A 15,263-nucleotide genomic window follows, 5' to 3' on the forward strand; every position below is an offset into this window, starting at 1 on the left:
TGAAGATTAACACGTTTTGTTTGTTTGTGAGTACCCTAAATCTGGAAACTACTGAACCGATTTGAAAAATAATTTCACTATTGGATAGCTAGACTTGACTACCGCCGAGTAAAAAGACTATATTTTGCCCCCGAACGGAAAGAAGTTCCACCAGAATGCGAATGAAACCCCTAGCTTTATACTAATAGATTGACAATTAAACAAAATGAGATATGATGACCGTAAAAGCATAATTGAAAACCTTATCAGATACTTACGATATCCGATATCTATTTCATCTTTAAAATTAATCATATTCTACTCAAAGCACACAACAAAATATCTGCAACAGACCACAGAGCGCATAACGTCTAGACGCGTCATTAACTAGCTGCATGTTTCAGCGGCCGGCCTGGCGCGGACGCCCATGTACCCCTTCCCAGGGGGTACATACCCCTACCCCATGCTCAGTCCAGAAATGTCACAAGTTGCAGCGTCATGGTAAGTTTGTTGCTCTCTCTATGCTTTCGTTTATTCTATGTTTGTAGTTCGGTTTTTGAATCGCGAATTGGCTGGTTGTTTTTTTGAATGCGTTTTGTTCGTTTGTAACATTATGGTTTATCTTAGTTATCTACAAAAGAGGATTGATAGATACCTAGTAATGTGGATTAAAATCACTTCAAAACGGCGTGTAATTTTTGCAACTTCGCTAAATTCGTCAGTCACAAAATCCGTCTAATTTTTCACAATACAAAGAATGATGCAAATAAAGCTGTAGTTTTGTTTTATAAAATGTAACTGAATTATAACACTTAATCAGGAATTATTCAAATAGTTGATGGCTAATAGTTAAATAAATTACGGTGACAGAAAAACTTAACTAAGACTTCTTTGATTATTTAATTCATTATTAATTGTCTTCCATTTAATAAAACCGTTATATTTTCAGGCATACTCCAAGCATGTACCCAATATCTTCAGCGGCGAGTGGCTTCAGGAGTCCTTACCCCACGTCGTTGCCTATTTCTAGTTCTAGTCTATCGAGGTATGGTATCCCTAGGTACATACATACTTATTATATCACTCAGGCTGATTATTTAGCAATGGCAACACTGCTCATAGCACTTGCGACATCTATTTTTCTCGATTTGTAATTTTGAAACGAGATCTGGCGGTTTGATGAAACTCATAGTAATGAAAAATAATGTTGGTTGATGCTAAATAGTCTGCCTGTATTTTTATATAATTGCAATAGTTACTACTTCTCAAAATCATTATTTAGTCTCTTATTAATCAGTCAACTATTTAATCTAGCTACTGTTGATAATCTTTAATTAGTCTCAGCCCAAAGAGCTTTAATAACATGACGATACTCTCAAAACAGTGTGAAAATAATAACCTTAAATGAGTAAATATCAAAGAAGTAGTAACTAATCTTCTCCAAAGAGTCATCTTCCTCACATATTCATTCTTCTCCAGTGAATTGTACCGGTTTTCTCCAACACTGGGCGGAGGCCTAGGGCTGGGCTTAGGGCCTGCGCTCGTGCCTCCTCCTCCCTCTAAGTCAGACCTCGACTCACACCATTCAAGATATGCAAGGTAAGAACTAATATTCTGACTGTTTCTAAGTATTGGTCCCTGTGTCAGCTTTGTTTTAGTACTTAGACCTTCTGTTGTGTCTTTGGCAGTTTTGATTAACAAAGAAATGTAGTTCTAAATAATAAGAGGACGGCTAATAGCCAATAGCGAGAGATGGAATAAATCTAAGAACTGCTGGAACACTTGGTTTGATCTTAACACATCCAAATCGTTTCATCCATTTAAGAGCTACAACGAGACACACAGACATACAATCATAGCGGCAACTTGTTTATGATTTGCATAGAATTGGAAAAAGTTCAAATTGTTTACCTACTAGAAATAAATTAAGAAGAAAAAAATCGAACCGTAAAAGATTAATTTATAAAATTGTACCAAAAGACCAAATAATCCGTGTGAAAACCCTCAAGTTATCGTCGTATTCAAGTTAATATTTATGTCGTTTGTTCAACAACAGTGTTGTAGTCACAAAAGTCATGTATGTTTCATGGCGCATCTTACAAAATGCTTTATACAATTTCTCACCGATTTGTCTTATAGTTTATGACCTGTGGTACCGCATACATATTAGGTGATTAGACCTTAAAATTCGGACTTTATATCGGAGAATAAATACTTGAAATGTTTTGTAAACAATGTGTATGGCATTCTTTATTATTTTATGGCGTAGAAATAACCAAATACATAGTAATCGAGGCTATTCCAATCACTAATTAATTGGTAATTATAAAAACAACAAAACCGAAATTTAATTAGTTACATTTCCAAAACTAAATAAACAATTTCACTAGCACGCGTAACAATTTATTCGTTACACAATGAATTTAAAACAATTAATAATAACAGTCTAACAAAACGTTTCATACATGCAAAGCTTTTGTCAAATCACACCCTTTCTGCTAATCTACGATTTGTATCATAGCTTGATGGTATCGGGGCTGCTATTATACGGCTAAACTGCCCACCCCCTTGTTCGAAAGATTGAAGATAGTACGCGTAGGGGTAGCTAACACATGTCCATGTATATTGTGTTTGAAAAATGTTAATATCAGTGTTTTTGGGTAATGATAGGGTATGTAAATGGGAGCTTAGATTCAGAGATTGAATGGTTTAGTGTTGTTTACAATGGATATCTAAGGGCAGAATACTGAAAAGCCACTCAATTTTAAGGACAGTTTAAAAAATAAACAAAATAATTTCAGCAAAGACAGATATACTTTAAAGAAGAACTTAAAGTTCAGTAACGTTTGAGGTATATCAAATATATACGTTTGAAAAGATCTGGGACAACTAACTTTAGACGACCAGTTAATCTTTATCTCTTTTAAAAGTCCTTCCCTATATGAATAATGTTTTCTGAAAAGTTACTTATTTATTACAAATTACACTTGCAATATAACATTTTGGGTTACCCACTTTTTCTGGTCCTTCTGTACAGTAACCAAAACAGCTTGGTAATTAATTATGCTACCGTAAAAAATGCGAGTTTTAAATAAACTGTCAACAGTATTGACTGATCAGGTAACAAGAAAGCTGATGCTTGGCGACAAGTCACTACTTCAATGTAAAGTTTACATCAGTCAAAATGTATGATCAAATAAGCGAGGTCCCACTGTAAGCGATGAACTGTACTTAGTACTCTGCTTTTTACTAAAAAATAAAAATAACTTTGGTTGCTAACGTTAAGGAATTAAAACTATTCTAATCTTTATTTTTATATTAATTATAGCGTAGACCTAGGGATTATAAGATTGTACGCTATGGGCTATGCTGACCACTGAACCATTACCAAAAAAATATTTCACAAAAAATATGTATATTTTAAGGCGTGAACGTCTAGTAATAACTTTTTTTATTGACACGACATCGTAAAAAATATTATAATTACTTAAGTAATTAAAAGACTATTTGCTATAATTTTTCCACCCAAACAATTAACTTTAATATCCTGCGTTTAAAATCGCTTATCGCTCCTACTAGCACCTCACAACAACTCACATAAAAGGTCCAGGTACAATCATGTAAATAAGTCGCTGGCGGAGAAATTTAATTAAGATGATATACGAGCAGCCCGGGTAACGGGTCGCGTCACCCGGTACAGTCGCCCAAACAAATGATTCCAGATATTTGTAAAAGATATACTTTATGTACTCAATAAGTCATAAAAATTGCTCCTTGTATTCACTTAAAACTACATATATTACTAAGATGCATTTTATTTTTATACATTTTTACTATGGTCAAATTTATGGTCCTAGTTAGTACTTGAAAATATAAATTTTATAGTCGTTTATTACTTAAGCTAACTGATCTACGACAGCTGTGAAAAAGCGAACACTATTTTCTATACATATAAACTATTAACATGCATATTAATAACCATTTAAAATAAACATGCATTGGCATTTAATTACGAATTCATAAAAAAATATATAGATTCGTTAAGTTCTTAATCTACATTTTTATCGTATGTATAATTCTTTAAGTAATTAACACGTGGTTTTAAGCAGTTAATAGTTATTTTATTACTGCGTCGCATTCGTTAAATACTTGGTATTCGTTTTGAAACACAATCTTTTTAATTATCACATTTTTATGTATTTCCGTTTGTCATCTAATGACTGCTTTTATGTAATGAACGTATTTTTATTATAAATGGTTTTATCTATGGGTTTGATCAATACCAATAATTATTTTGAAATATGTTAATAGCAATACAAGACAGAGTGTAAAAATTATACGAATTCTCTGTTTATTTAAAACATAGTTGAAAAATTAACACATAAACACATTATCTAAACTTATGTTTAAAAGTTTCAACAAAATAATTATTATTTGTCAAATACTAGAAAAAAAAGCTCAACAAAAAGCAATACTAAAACTCATATTTACAAATACAAATATTGACACAACAAAACTTGTTGTGCCACCAGTACGTAACACATAATTACTGAGCGCCGAATACCTCGTTTGGGTGCGCACACGCATTGTACCAGACTTTTCTTTATCTTTTTATATCTTTTCCCATTTTACACCGCCCATAGGAAGTCGTATATTTTCAACTAAACTGGCTATATTCAGAACTAATTTGGTGAATAAAACTTTTATATTGGACATACAAACCAACAGTTATATGTCACTGACAATGTATTTTATTAACTCTATTTATATCATTTTGGAATGGTGAAGTCAGGAAGTCGTTTTTTAACCGTTTGGCTTTTCTTTTTTTGTTTGAATATAGTCGGGAGTTGGTATAGTGAATATTTATTTTGTAGACATTTGATTTGATGGTGAAATAATTGTTGAGATTAATGGACCATTATTATTTTACCACTATAGTATATTTTGGCATATTATAACTAGACATCAAAATTAATTATTTGTTTGGCAAATAAATAAACAGAATTTTTCTCAGCAACGCTTTAATTGGCAATTAATTAGGCAAAATATTTCCTTAAAAAGCTAAAATTGTGAACTATCTCTTCAATCTATATGTATGGTCTGCAGTAAAAACTTTAATATTTAAATACAGTCGTTTTGTGACTAAACAGTTATTTTTCATATCAGTGGACTCATCTCTATCTCTTAAATTGTTGCTATTTTTGGAAATTCACGATTAAGGTTATCTTTCTTGTTATTTTTGTTTATATTATTTTAAAGAATTAAGGTAAGTTGGTACTTCTAGTTCTATGTAGCTTTATATTTCATGCTGATATGGAAAAAGAAGTATTAAAGATGATTTAATCATTTTCAAGAAGAAACCATAATTATTGTCATTTTTTAATTTTAGATTAAAATCCGCCTGCTCTTATCTCCATCACTTTTGTCTATTTACAACCTACTTACAACGTTGATGCACCAAAGACAGTTCAACTAGCCAGCTAGTCTGAGCAAACATTAAAAAAAAATCAGTATGCTTCCTCCATTCACGAGCCGGGCCCCGTCGGGCGCTCGGCTGCGCGCGCGCCGGAAACGAAGCGTCTATTTCCAACCGGACGCACGCTGTTTATTGTCGTCTGTCTGTATGTGTCGTTAACACCTAAACTAGTTATTAACATATTGATCCCACTGTGCTGTTGGTCAATGTATGGCTTTCGGTGAAGTATGGTTGGGGAATTAATTTTAATGATGATACTTATTTTTATTTCTTTTGGGTGTGATTTGTTTTGTGAGTTGGTTTTTTGAAGATGGTTATAACTTATAAAATATTTACCTGTAATAAAGTATATTCGTCATAAGAAAGACATAATTCAATTTTGTTGTGATTTTTTAATTCGATCTAAGCATCATAATCTGAATCCGTCAATAATGAAATTAAGACACATAGAAATATAATGTAAATGCAAGCTATATTCGGACCATAGAATTTACTAGCAAAAATAAGCCATATTCAGCATAAATACTGCTCAAAAGAATGTTCTTATCTAAAACATTTGTAGATATATTACATAAAATTTGATATATAAATAAACTAGCTTAAGATAAAACTACAGAGTGACATAATCTCAAAGAATTACATAAAAGATATGAACAGTAACATTCCGTCAATGACTGACTAAACAGAAACTTATCAAAACGGATGATATAGTGATACCGATCTACTATTTCTATGTATTTTGAACTCTGTTAAATGTCATTTAGGATCATCATATCGTGCCATTTTTTATTATTTAGGAAAACAGCAGTTTTTGTAACTTAGAAAGCAAAGTAATGTGTCAGAGTTTTCTCAATTTATCGAATTTGACACGCTGTTTTTTTATGTTAAGCTAGATATTACATGTTTTTTTTAAAGCTAACAAATATTTCAAAAAGTATACTTTCTCTGACATATCTTGCTGTACCTTCCAGGTCACTAGAGAAAGGCAGCAGCAGTTCATCAAGCGACAAGCCTTCAGACAGTTCAGCGAATTCGAACAATAAGGAACAAAACAAGAAACCTCATATAAAGAAACCTCTCAACGCCTTCATGCTCTATATGAAGGAGATGAGGGCGAAGGTAGTCGCCGAATGTACCCTCAAGGAGTCAGCAGCCATCAATCAAATACTAGGCCGACGGGTGAGTAACCATTTCCAAATAAACACTAAAAACTCTTCACACAGAACTATTTGAATAAATTCGTTATTTTAACATTCCAAATTCAAAATTACACATCTTATTCGAAATTCAAATATCAACTGCCAAAATTTGAAATGCGAAAATTGAATTTGTTTTTTTTTTCTCTTATTATTTTTTATTGTGTGAGACAGGTTGTTGTTGACGCTACATCAATCCCGTTGTAGTATTCTGTTGAATGAGGCTTAATATCCGTTTTGCGGAATTTACTGTGCCACATTTTATTACCAGACTATCGAAAGTTATGTCCACTGTTTTAAGTTTATGTTTGACAAATAAACAGCCTTTGAGTCCAGCATACACTTATCAGGACAAAATCAGAGTCAGTCCTTTCAGAATCAATCACAGGGACATAAATACTAAAGTCAATGCATAAAGATTTATTCAACAGCGCTAAGCGTCTTGCATCGTATTGACTGTCAATCAACCCGGCCTTAAGTCGTTAATTAATCAATTAATTATGTAATTAACCGGCACTTATAACCGACGTCTATTCAACAGTAGAATACATCGGGATTGTATAAGACTGCTTACATGACGTCATCTAATCGCAATTGACCAAGGTTTAACTAATCAGAGGTTAAATGGATGTCAACAACCTTATTTTAGCAGAACAAGTAGAGGCGTGATGTAAGCAGTTCGATTGTATCCGAACTTAATATGAATATTTGTCTGAACATATTGGATTGAGCCTTTGTTAATCTTGTTAGGAATACGATTGGTCAGGCACGTCCAGCTTAGCTTGCATTATACAAGACAATGCCGCCCTATCTGCCATCTAATAGATGTATTGAATAATAAATAGCTGACCGTAACGCTACCGAGAAACCGGACCGTTCACTGTAGTTCCCGGAACGCGATCTCATTCCTAACAAGAGTAACAATGTCTTAAACAAAAAATGAGTCGAGGCACATGTCGGCGACTGGTAACCCAATATCCTGGTATCATAATACGCAGTGGCATTCGTTGAGCCGCGAGGAACAAGCAAAGTACTATGAGAAAGCGAGACAAGAGAGACAGCTCCATATGCAGCTGTACCCCGGGTGGAGCGCCAGGGACAACTACGGTTACGGCTCCAAAAAGAAAAAGCGGAAAAAGGACCGCAGTCCCGCAGAGCTGGGAGGTACTGGAGCTAGCAGCGACGTCACGGGCTCGGGCACATGGACGCTTGAACACTGCTTACCCTCCCTGACGTGTCCCGCACCCCACTAACACAGGAGACTTGCTTGTTGTCCGGTGCCTCGTGTTAACACTAACGTCAGCATCCGTAACCCGCCCCGTCCCGTGTGTGTGTGTGCGTGTCTGTATGTGAGCGGTAGAGCGCGGCGCCGTGCTGTGCTAGAAAAGCGGCTGGCCGTCGTCGGCGCCTTACGTGTTGAGTGTTCAGTGTACTGTAGTCGTCCAGTGAGCGTTACCGTACACCCACCCCGACCGGAAACTATATTGGTTTGTTATATGTCTAGTCGAGACGCGTGAACCGACCGCAGAATAGGTTCTGGGAGGAACATCACAATTGGCCATTCTCATTCTGTAGGGGACAAAATTCTGTTTAGCTCCGCCGCTCGCTGCGGCTGTTTTTCTAGCACGTGGTTAGGTCGCGGAGACACGGTCGAGTCCACCGTCCAAGTGCATTTCTCTGTTTTGTTTCCATATTGGGCGCGTTCACGATACAGTGGCATGCGCTCGGGCGCGAGGAGCAAGCCAAGTATTACGAGCTGGCGCGCCGAGAGCGGCAGCTGCACATGCAACTCTATCCCGATTGGTCGTCTAGGGCTAATACGCAAAGGGGCAAGAAGAGGAAACGAAAACAGGAGACAACCGATGGAGGTACTGCCTTTACTCCGTCGACGAGCGCCCCCGCCCCTCCTCCCCGCCCGACCCGTCCTGTCCGTCGCGATATCGGCTGAGCAGGCTCGGCTGCGGCGCTGTGTCGTCAGTCGGCCACGCAGCGAACACATGTACCGGAGCGGCCGACGTCCCGGCCATTCAATGCGATACTCGCATCGGCTCATTAAAAAAATGAGGTCAATTAACGAAGGATTAAGCCCGGAGACGTTGGTAGCTCCTTCCCCTCCCCCCTCCTCCTTCCCCCCGCCCCCCAGGCCCCAATCCTCTCCCGCGAGAGTTCAATTGCTTTGAACTCCGCTCCGATCGGACCGAGCGACATAGTAATATTGTCTTGGTTGAAGGGGTACGAGGTTGTAGACATACATATATACAAGTATTTTTGTTTATTTAATATTTATCGCATTTATTTATTTGATTTAAACGCTATATTATGAGAGAGACCCACGCAAGTCCTTCGAAGGTTGTCCCGGTTTTATGCTTTCCGTTTTGCTCCTGCGTGCGACAGGGAGCGTGCATGTTAAAGCAAGTCAATATTTGAATACTTGAGTAATTGCTTTGCAGGGAGTGTAGTTTGATGTCGGAAAAGGCTGGGACAGCCTTCTCTCGGTACATATTGGAGTAGAACACCAGGGCAGCGAGGCCGCCGGCGACTAGACTGTACACAGCTGCTGATGCTTTTGTGTCTGCGGTGCAATGATACTGGCCAAATAAAGTCACAAATATTTATTTTTGATTCCGGAGAACCTATTCTGCTTCAATTTGCTTATAGTCGTCATGTTTATTTGTTATTTTTTCCGACAATAGCGTAGTTTTAGCATTTATTTTGTTCAAAGTTTATGCGTGTAGTATGTTATTTTTTAAAACCAATGTTTTTTCCGTTGTTCCCGTTCATTTGTCCCATCCCGCCCTGCATGAACTAACAGTAAGGGTTGCATGCTTTGCCTGCCGTAGTACCTGACAGTAGTTAGCTGATTGTTTTGATGCGCTTCAAATATGATTTCCGGTAAATTATCTATATTTTACGCATCACGTAATACGCTGCATTTCTTTTCATTTTAACAGCAAAACAATTTACTCGACATCATATTTTTTTGAGAATATTTTGCAATTTAAAATGATTTTTGCATACATTTTGGATTTGTTTATAGTCAGTGATTTTTCTGTGGTTTTAAAGTTCCGGTACTAAAACAATTTATGTAAAACTTTCAGGAAATAATTTGAAGAAATGTCGAGCGAGATACGGTCTCGACCAACAGAACCAATGGTGCAAGCCTTGCAGGTAAACATACATTTTATTCTTTTATATTTCTTTTCGCTTGTGCAAAATTGAGTCTTGATTAGCCGACGGGTTATAGTTAACCGTCAGTTAATACATTGTTTCTATGTGGAAAGACTCGGCTGTCTTATCTGACACCAAGCCCGGTCATTTACTTTGGCATTTTATCATTTAAGAAAGATCTATACTTACAAAAATTCTATGTAGTTGTTGTTTATTTTATGTTTTATATGGTTAAATTAAGGACTATATTACGGCGAAGCAGCTAATTCAGAAAATGTGTCTTTTCACAAAGAAATCAATTGTTTAGATGACAACGAATAGATTTTTTTGAAAGTAGCCGAAGTTTGTAGAGGCACAGGGGTTTAATGGCGTACTGAGGAAGGGCAATCATTTGTCGAAAGCTTTCAAAAAAATCTGGACACATTTTCTGAATTGGCTGGCTTGGTTGTTATTGTTGGATGTAAAGGTACATGTTTACTTATACAAATGTTTTTTCCACTCATGATTGCCGCTTCTCATGGACCCTGGATCGGCTGGCACTATTGGTGACTCATTACCCAACGTTTTTACATTATTTTTCATTATTTTTTTGATCATTTTGATTTTTTTCACCTCACGCCACTTGACTCGTGTTTCATATTTTGTTTTATAATTATTTATTTTTGCTTATTCATTTACTTGACTGCTATTTTTATCCCTTTAATATTATTCCCCCTGTATATTTTTTCATTTATTTATTATATTTTTGTATATCTGGTAATTGCTATAAAATATTTGTTTTGTATAACATAAACATACAATATTTTGTGAACCATCGCCGTATCATCCCATGTCCACTCCCTGTCATTGCGGGCGCAGCCCCGAGTCAAGTAGCGTGATGGTATCGGGAGGGCTGGGCCTCCTGCGGCCGGAGCCGACGACGTCCCTCCCGGCCTCCAGCCTCGTCAGCCCGCAGGAGCCCACCTACGTTAACCTCTAGTGCCGGCGCCCCGCCGACGGCCACGCAACGGTTGGTGAATCACGGACGCGAATGTGTGTTGTAGTAGACAACTAGACTGTTTGAACTTTTGATTTCGATAAGCGTGTTTATTGGCTCAGAAACTTAAAGAAATTACTTATTTCGCCTCTCTATTTATTAATTCAAATTGCATAAATTACAAAGTACAATTTAATTTTACGTTGTAATAGATAGATTGCATAATACAGAATTTATTTAATTTCAAAGATGAAGCCTGAATGTTTTCAAAAGGAATGGCGTTATATGTTGTCGTAGGTAGACGTTTGCTTAATTAAGTTCGATACGATAATCAATTATTTAACAAATATTTTTTCAGCATGAGTGTTCGTTGTTCTTCGTGTTTTTTTTTTCAGTTTTTTTAACAAGTTTTAGCATGTTACTGTTTAACATTATGATTTGTGTTACGTGTCATGTAGGATAGATTAGCTTTTATCGTGTGATAGGACCGTTTCGTAATGTGAGTATGCCGATCTCATTACCATTCAGTATTAAATTACCAGCATTAAAGACTTTGTTACATTTGGCAAACAGCGATTGCGAAACGGTTCTCAAACAGCCAAGTATGTGACCTGAATATTGACTAAGAATGAACTGTTTCTAGGCGGAAGAAGAAGTGCGTTCGCTACATGGAAGCGTTGGCGGCGGCGTCGGGGACCGTGGCGATGCCGATGGCGACGCCGCAGTCGCCCTGCTCTGAAGAAGACGTTAAGCTGGAGGAGATGTCGGACGCGTCCAGCTCGGGCGACGCCGACACGCCGCTGTCGGCGTCCAGCCCGGGCGGGCTGAGCGCGCTGTCGTCGCTGGCCTCGCCCGCCAGCGAGCCGGCGGCCCCGCCGCGCCACCCCGTGGGCACCAACCCGCGCGACGCCAACAACCCGCTGTCCGTGGGGCAGCTCACCTCGCAGACGTGGCCGCGCGCCGCGCCGCGCCCCGGACACGAGGTCATCTCGGTCTCCTAGTGCCGCGCGGACCTCGCAGTGCAGTGCGGACCACTCGCGCCGCCTCCGCCCGCGGCTCACGGACCTCACCCGGCGGAGCGCAGCGCGAGTGGTTGACTCGGACGGGTGGCGCCACCTGTCGGACAGTGAGAGTGACGCCACCGCCACCTGGCGGCCGCGGCGAGAACGAGTGACGGTTGTGATAAGACGTTATAGTACCGATGTTGCTGCAGTTCTCAACTCGTTTGGAGGAATCCGTAGTGACTAACCTACCTCTGTTCGGCTTTTTGACGAGTATTGAATTTTAGGAATACCAGCACTTTTGTGAACTTTTTAATTTCGCTAATTGTATAGCGAATTAAGATTATATTCATAAACATAAAAGATACCGTTTTTTCATGTAATAAAGTAAAAGGGCCTAATGTTTAACTAATGTAATGAAACCGCACCAAGTGCTGGGTATTCCCTGAAGTCAAGTCGTTCAACTTGAGAGTGGCTACAGCACTTCAGCCTAATTCTACAGTAACGATACTTTAAGTAGTCCATTCTTCAGTCGAAGTGATCTCAAAATTGTGAGCCCGAATCGAGTCATTTATAGTGCATTTTTATCAGACCCACGCTTTTAGTAACCGAATGTGAACAACTTTCTGTAATACTAGTCACATATTAATGTGCCATGTTTCATCATTTTCTATTTTTAGACAACCTTTCACACAATTATGTAGTTCAAGAGTCTTTCTAATTTTGATCCTTCTTAAAATATTTCTATAGCCCAAATAAAACTGAAAATACTAAATTAAATGTAAGTCAAATCACATCATCAGTCAAAACATATTCAGTCATTAATTATTTATTGTTTGATTTGCAAGTAATTTTCTATTTTACTATACAACATTTCCATTCTCACCAACGAAATAAAAGGGTTTTAAATATTTTTTCTTACATGTTTCAAAATAATTTGGTTAAATAAAAGTGTGGGTTTTTTTACCACCTGTACCTTGAGTAGTCAACAATATTTTAGCCATAATATACCACTGATTTCAATCAATTAAATTAACTAATGCATCTTTTCAAAATCGCTGTTGTTTGAAAGTACCTAATGTAATAACATCGAAAGAAAACCATGTATGATTTCAACCGTTTTTGATTTTTAAATATTGTGACGAACAATTCTTTCTTGCTCTCTTGATATGGACATTTTAATACAGGCCTGACTTGGCGAAAATGCATTCTTACAAATTGACGAAAATATTGGTTTTATCAATCGGACTTCAATTTTAATTGCATGTTATACAAAAACATACCTTACTGCCCAATTATAGAATTTACTTTAAATTGAAGGACACTGACTAAAATCTACACTCTGTTAAAACACTTTTAGACAGTGTCTATCAATAGGTATAAAGTTTCTTCTGGATTCTAAAGGGTGTGTTTTTACTACTAAAGACTCTGTCAAACTTATTACATTATTAAGTTTATTTTATTTCCTTATTGCAATTTTAATACTTCACTTATCTTTATTGTGACTTTGGTAAAGTTCTTAATTGTACGTATTTCATTGGATTAAGAACTTTAACTTGGTGGCAATAATGTCCAAAATAAAACATACTTATCTGCCCATTGGATTCAAAGATAAGCTTTATTTTGTAATAAGTTCATAAAATGCATTCTCGTCTTTAGAGAGGAAGGCCTGGTTCTTAACTTTCCTAAGTACGGCCTGCACCAGATAAAGGTTCCATAGCGATATAGAGTTTCAATTTAGTTATTAAAATGTTTTCCCTTCGCATATGCTTGTGTATAAAGTTATTGTTAAGGCGAGCGGAGGGAAAAATGTTTTTCCGTTGTACGGAACTTGTTAGACTGTCGTAGATTAGACTAGGCACGTTGTATGAGTGAAGTATATCATAAGGTGTTGTGCCGAATGTGCTTTGTACAATATTACTATTTTATCTATAGCACAAAGTGGTTTCTTTTTATTGAAATGTGACTTGTTATGATTTAATGATGTAAAGCAAGCCTGTCTTGTTAGTGAAATTTGTATTTATAGTATTGTTGAATAATGAATCTTTACAATAGTAAAGATTGCATGTTGAATGTATCAATATTTTTTTTGAACGTTAATGATTTTTTTATCCACTTTTTGTGCACGTACGTGTTCTAGTACAATTTTAAAACAGCGCCATCTACCTTTGGGTTATATGCAACTCAATAGTTCAAGTAATTACCGCAAGATGGCAGCCTAACGTGGCACTTCGGGACAACACCACTCTGTATATGTGTAAGTACATACATGATGTAAAAATATAGCTATAATCTAACTGTGTCATATTAGTATATAAGTGTACTATGCTACTTACATATGTATACATTATTATTATATAAAGAAAGAAGTTTAAAAGAAAAAATATTAGTTAAATACTGACTCGAAACTGAAATGTTTGGTACATACGAAGACACAAGATATTTTATAATTGGCAACCCCCGATAGGAGTCAAATTTGTAAATAAATTTGTAATTCACGAGTATATAGGACATTTTGGTATAAAAATATTGCATTTATATTATTATTAAAAGCGATTAGTGCCCTCGGAATGTTCTCGGATGGTTTGTTTTGTCCAACAAATGATTTTTGTTAATTACTTTTTATTGTTATTATTAAGAATTTTAACGTTGTTACTTGAAATGCCAACCCTACATTGATTGATTTATAAATTCTGCTCTCGGTGATTGAAAATTAAATTTTAATCGGATATTATACTTGACCAAGGAAATGCAACTTATATTAACTGACGATGTAATATCAGCATGTTTACAATATGACAGAATTATTATGAACATTATCATATATTGATTATTCGTACGATTTTGCATGAAATCCGAATTTGTGCAATACTAAATAAATGGGTACTGTATAGTTTTCTAAATATTAAATTAGATTTTCTTAAAATTAATTAATAAGGTCTATTTTTGAGTTTTATAGAGAATGATGGATTTGATTTTTTATACTTATCGAAAAGGAAGTTTTTATTTTTAATAATGATTTTTATCCCGTGCCAAAACCATCTAGAACTACAGATTGCCAGGGAATAAGACCAGTTATGACGATATAATGTCTGTGCCAAATTTATGTACGAAACCCGCAGGTATAGAACATACCTAACTTGTCTTTATGTTGATAGATTTTATAGGTTGTTTTTTATTGTTAAGAGGGTAATGACAGATGGCTCTTATGTTGGGCCAGTTATTTTTTGTAGAGAAAAATTGACAAATTAGTAAACTCAATTATTAGGTCTGGTCCCATGTCTTGTGTTCAGTTGAACGAATATTATTTTAATAAACAACTTAAAAATTGTATTTTGTGATGTTTTATTTGCCCACATCCTTGTTGTAGTCACTTTATTTACAATTGTGTTATAAAATGATTTATCTAGTGGTCGCACAGCGCGACATACATTAATTGTTTAATTAACGAAAAAGTAAATGAAAAA

The 15,263-nt window shown here is 36.4% G+C and overlaps 1 protein-coding gene across 9 annotated transcripts in view; it reads left to right on the forward strand.

Annotated features, from left to right (window-relative positions):
• The window catches only part of Pan (pangolin), a 120,513-nt gene extending 105,384 nt beyond the window's left edge, over positions 1-15,129 (forward strand). For 3 of the 9 annotated variants that reach the window (XM_021329470.3, XM_021329469.3, XM_021329474.3), the window contains 7 exons: positions 384-480; positions 929-1,039; positions 1,459-1,578; positions 6,427-6,634; positions 7,650-7,815; positions 9,750-9,819; positions 11,439-15,129. In XM_021329470.3, coding sequence (XP_021185145.1) covers positions 384-480; positions 929-1,039; positions 1,459-1,578; positions 6,427-6,634; positions 7,650-7,815; positions 9,750-9,819; positions 11,439-11,796 — 1,130 coding nt within the window. In that variant the 3' untranslated portion in view covers positions 11,797-15,129. Of the gene's footprint in view, positions 1-383; positions 481-928; positions 1,040-1,458; positions 1,579-6,426; positions 6,635-7,649; positions 7,816-8,365; positions 8,520-9,749; positions 9,820-10,677; positions 10,829-11,438 lie in introns of all 9 variants that reach the window. The other 6 variants (XM_021329472.3, XM_021329475.3, XM_021329476.3 and 3 more) reach the window with 5 other exon arrangements.
• The last annotated feature ends 134 nt before the right edge of the window (positions 15,130-15,263 follow it).

Source organism: Helicoverpa armigera, chromosome 26, assembly GCF_030705265.1.
Source record: "Helicoverpa armigera isolate CAAS_96S chromosome 26, ASM3070526v1, whole genome shotgun sequence".
Lineage (NCBI taxonomy): Eukaryota > Metazoa > Arthropoda > Insecta > Lepidoptera > Noctuidae > Helicoverpa > Helicoverpa armigera.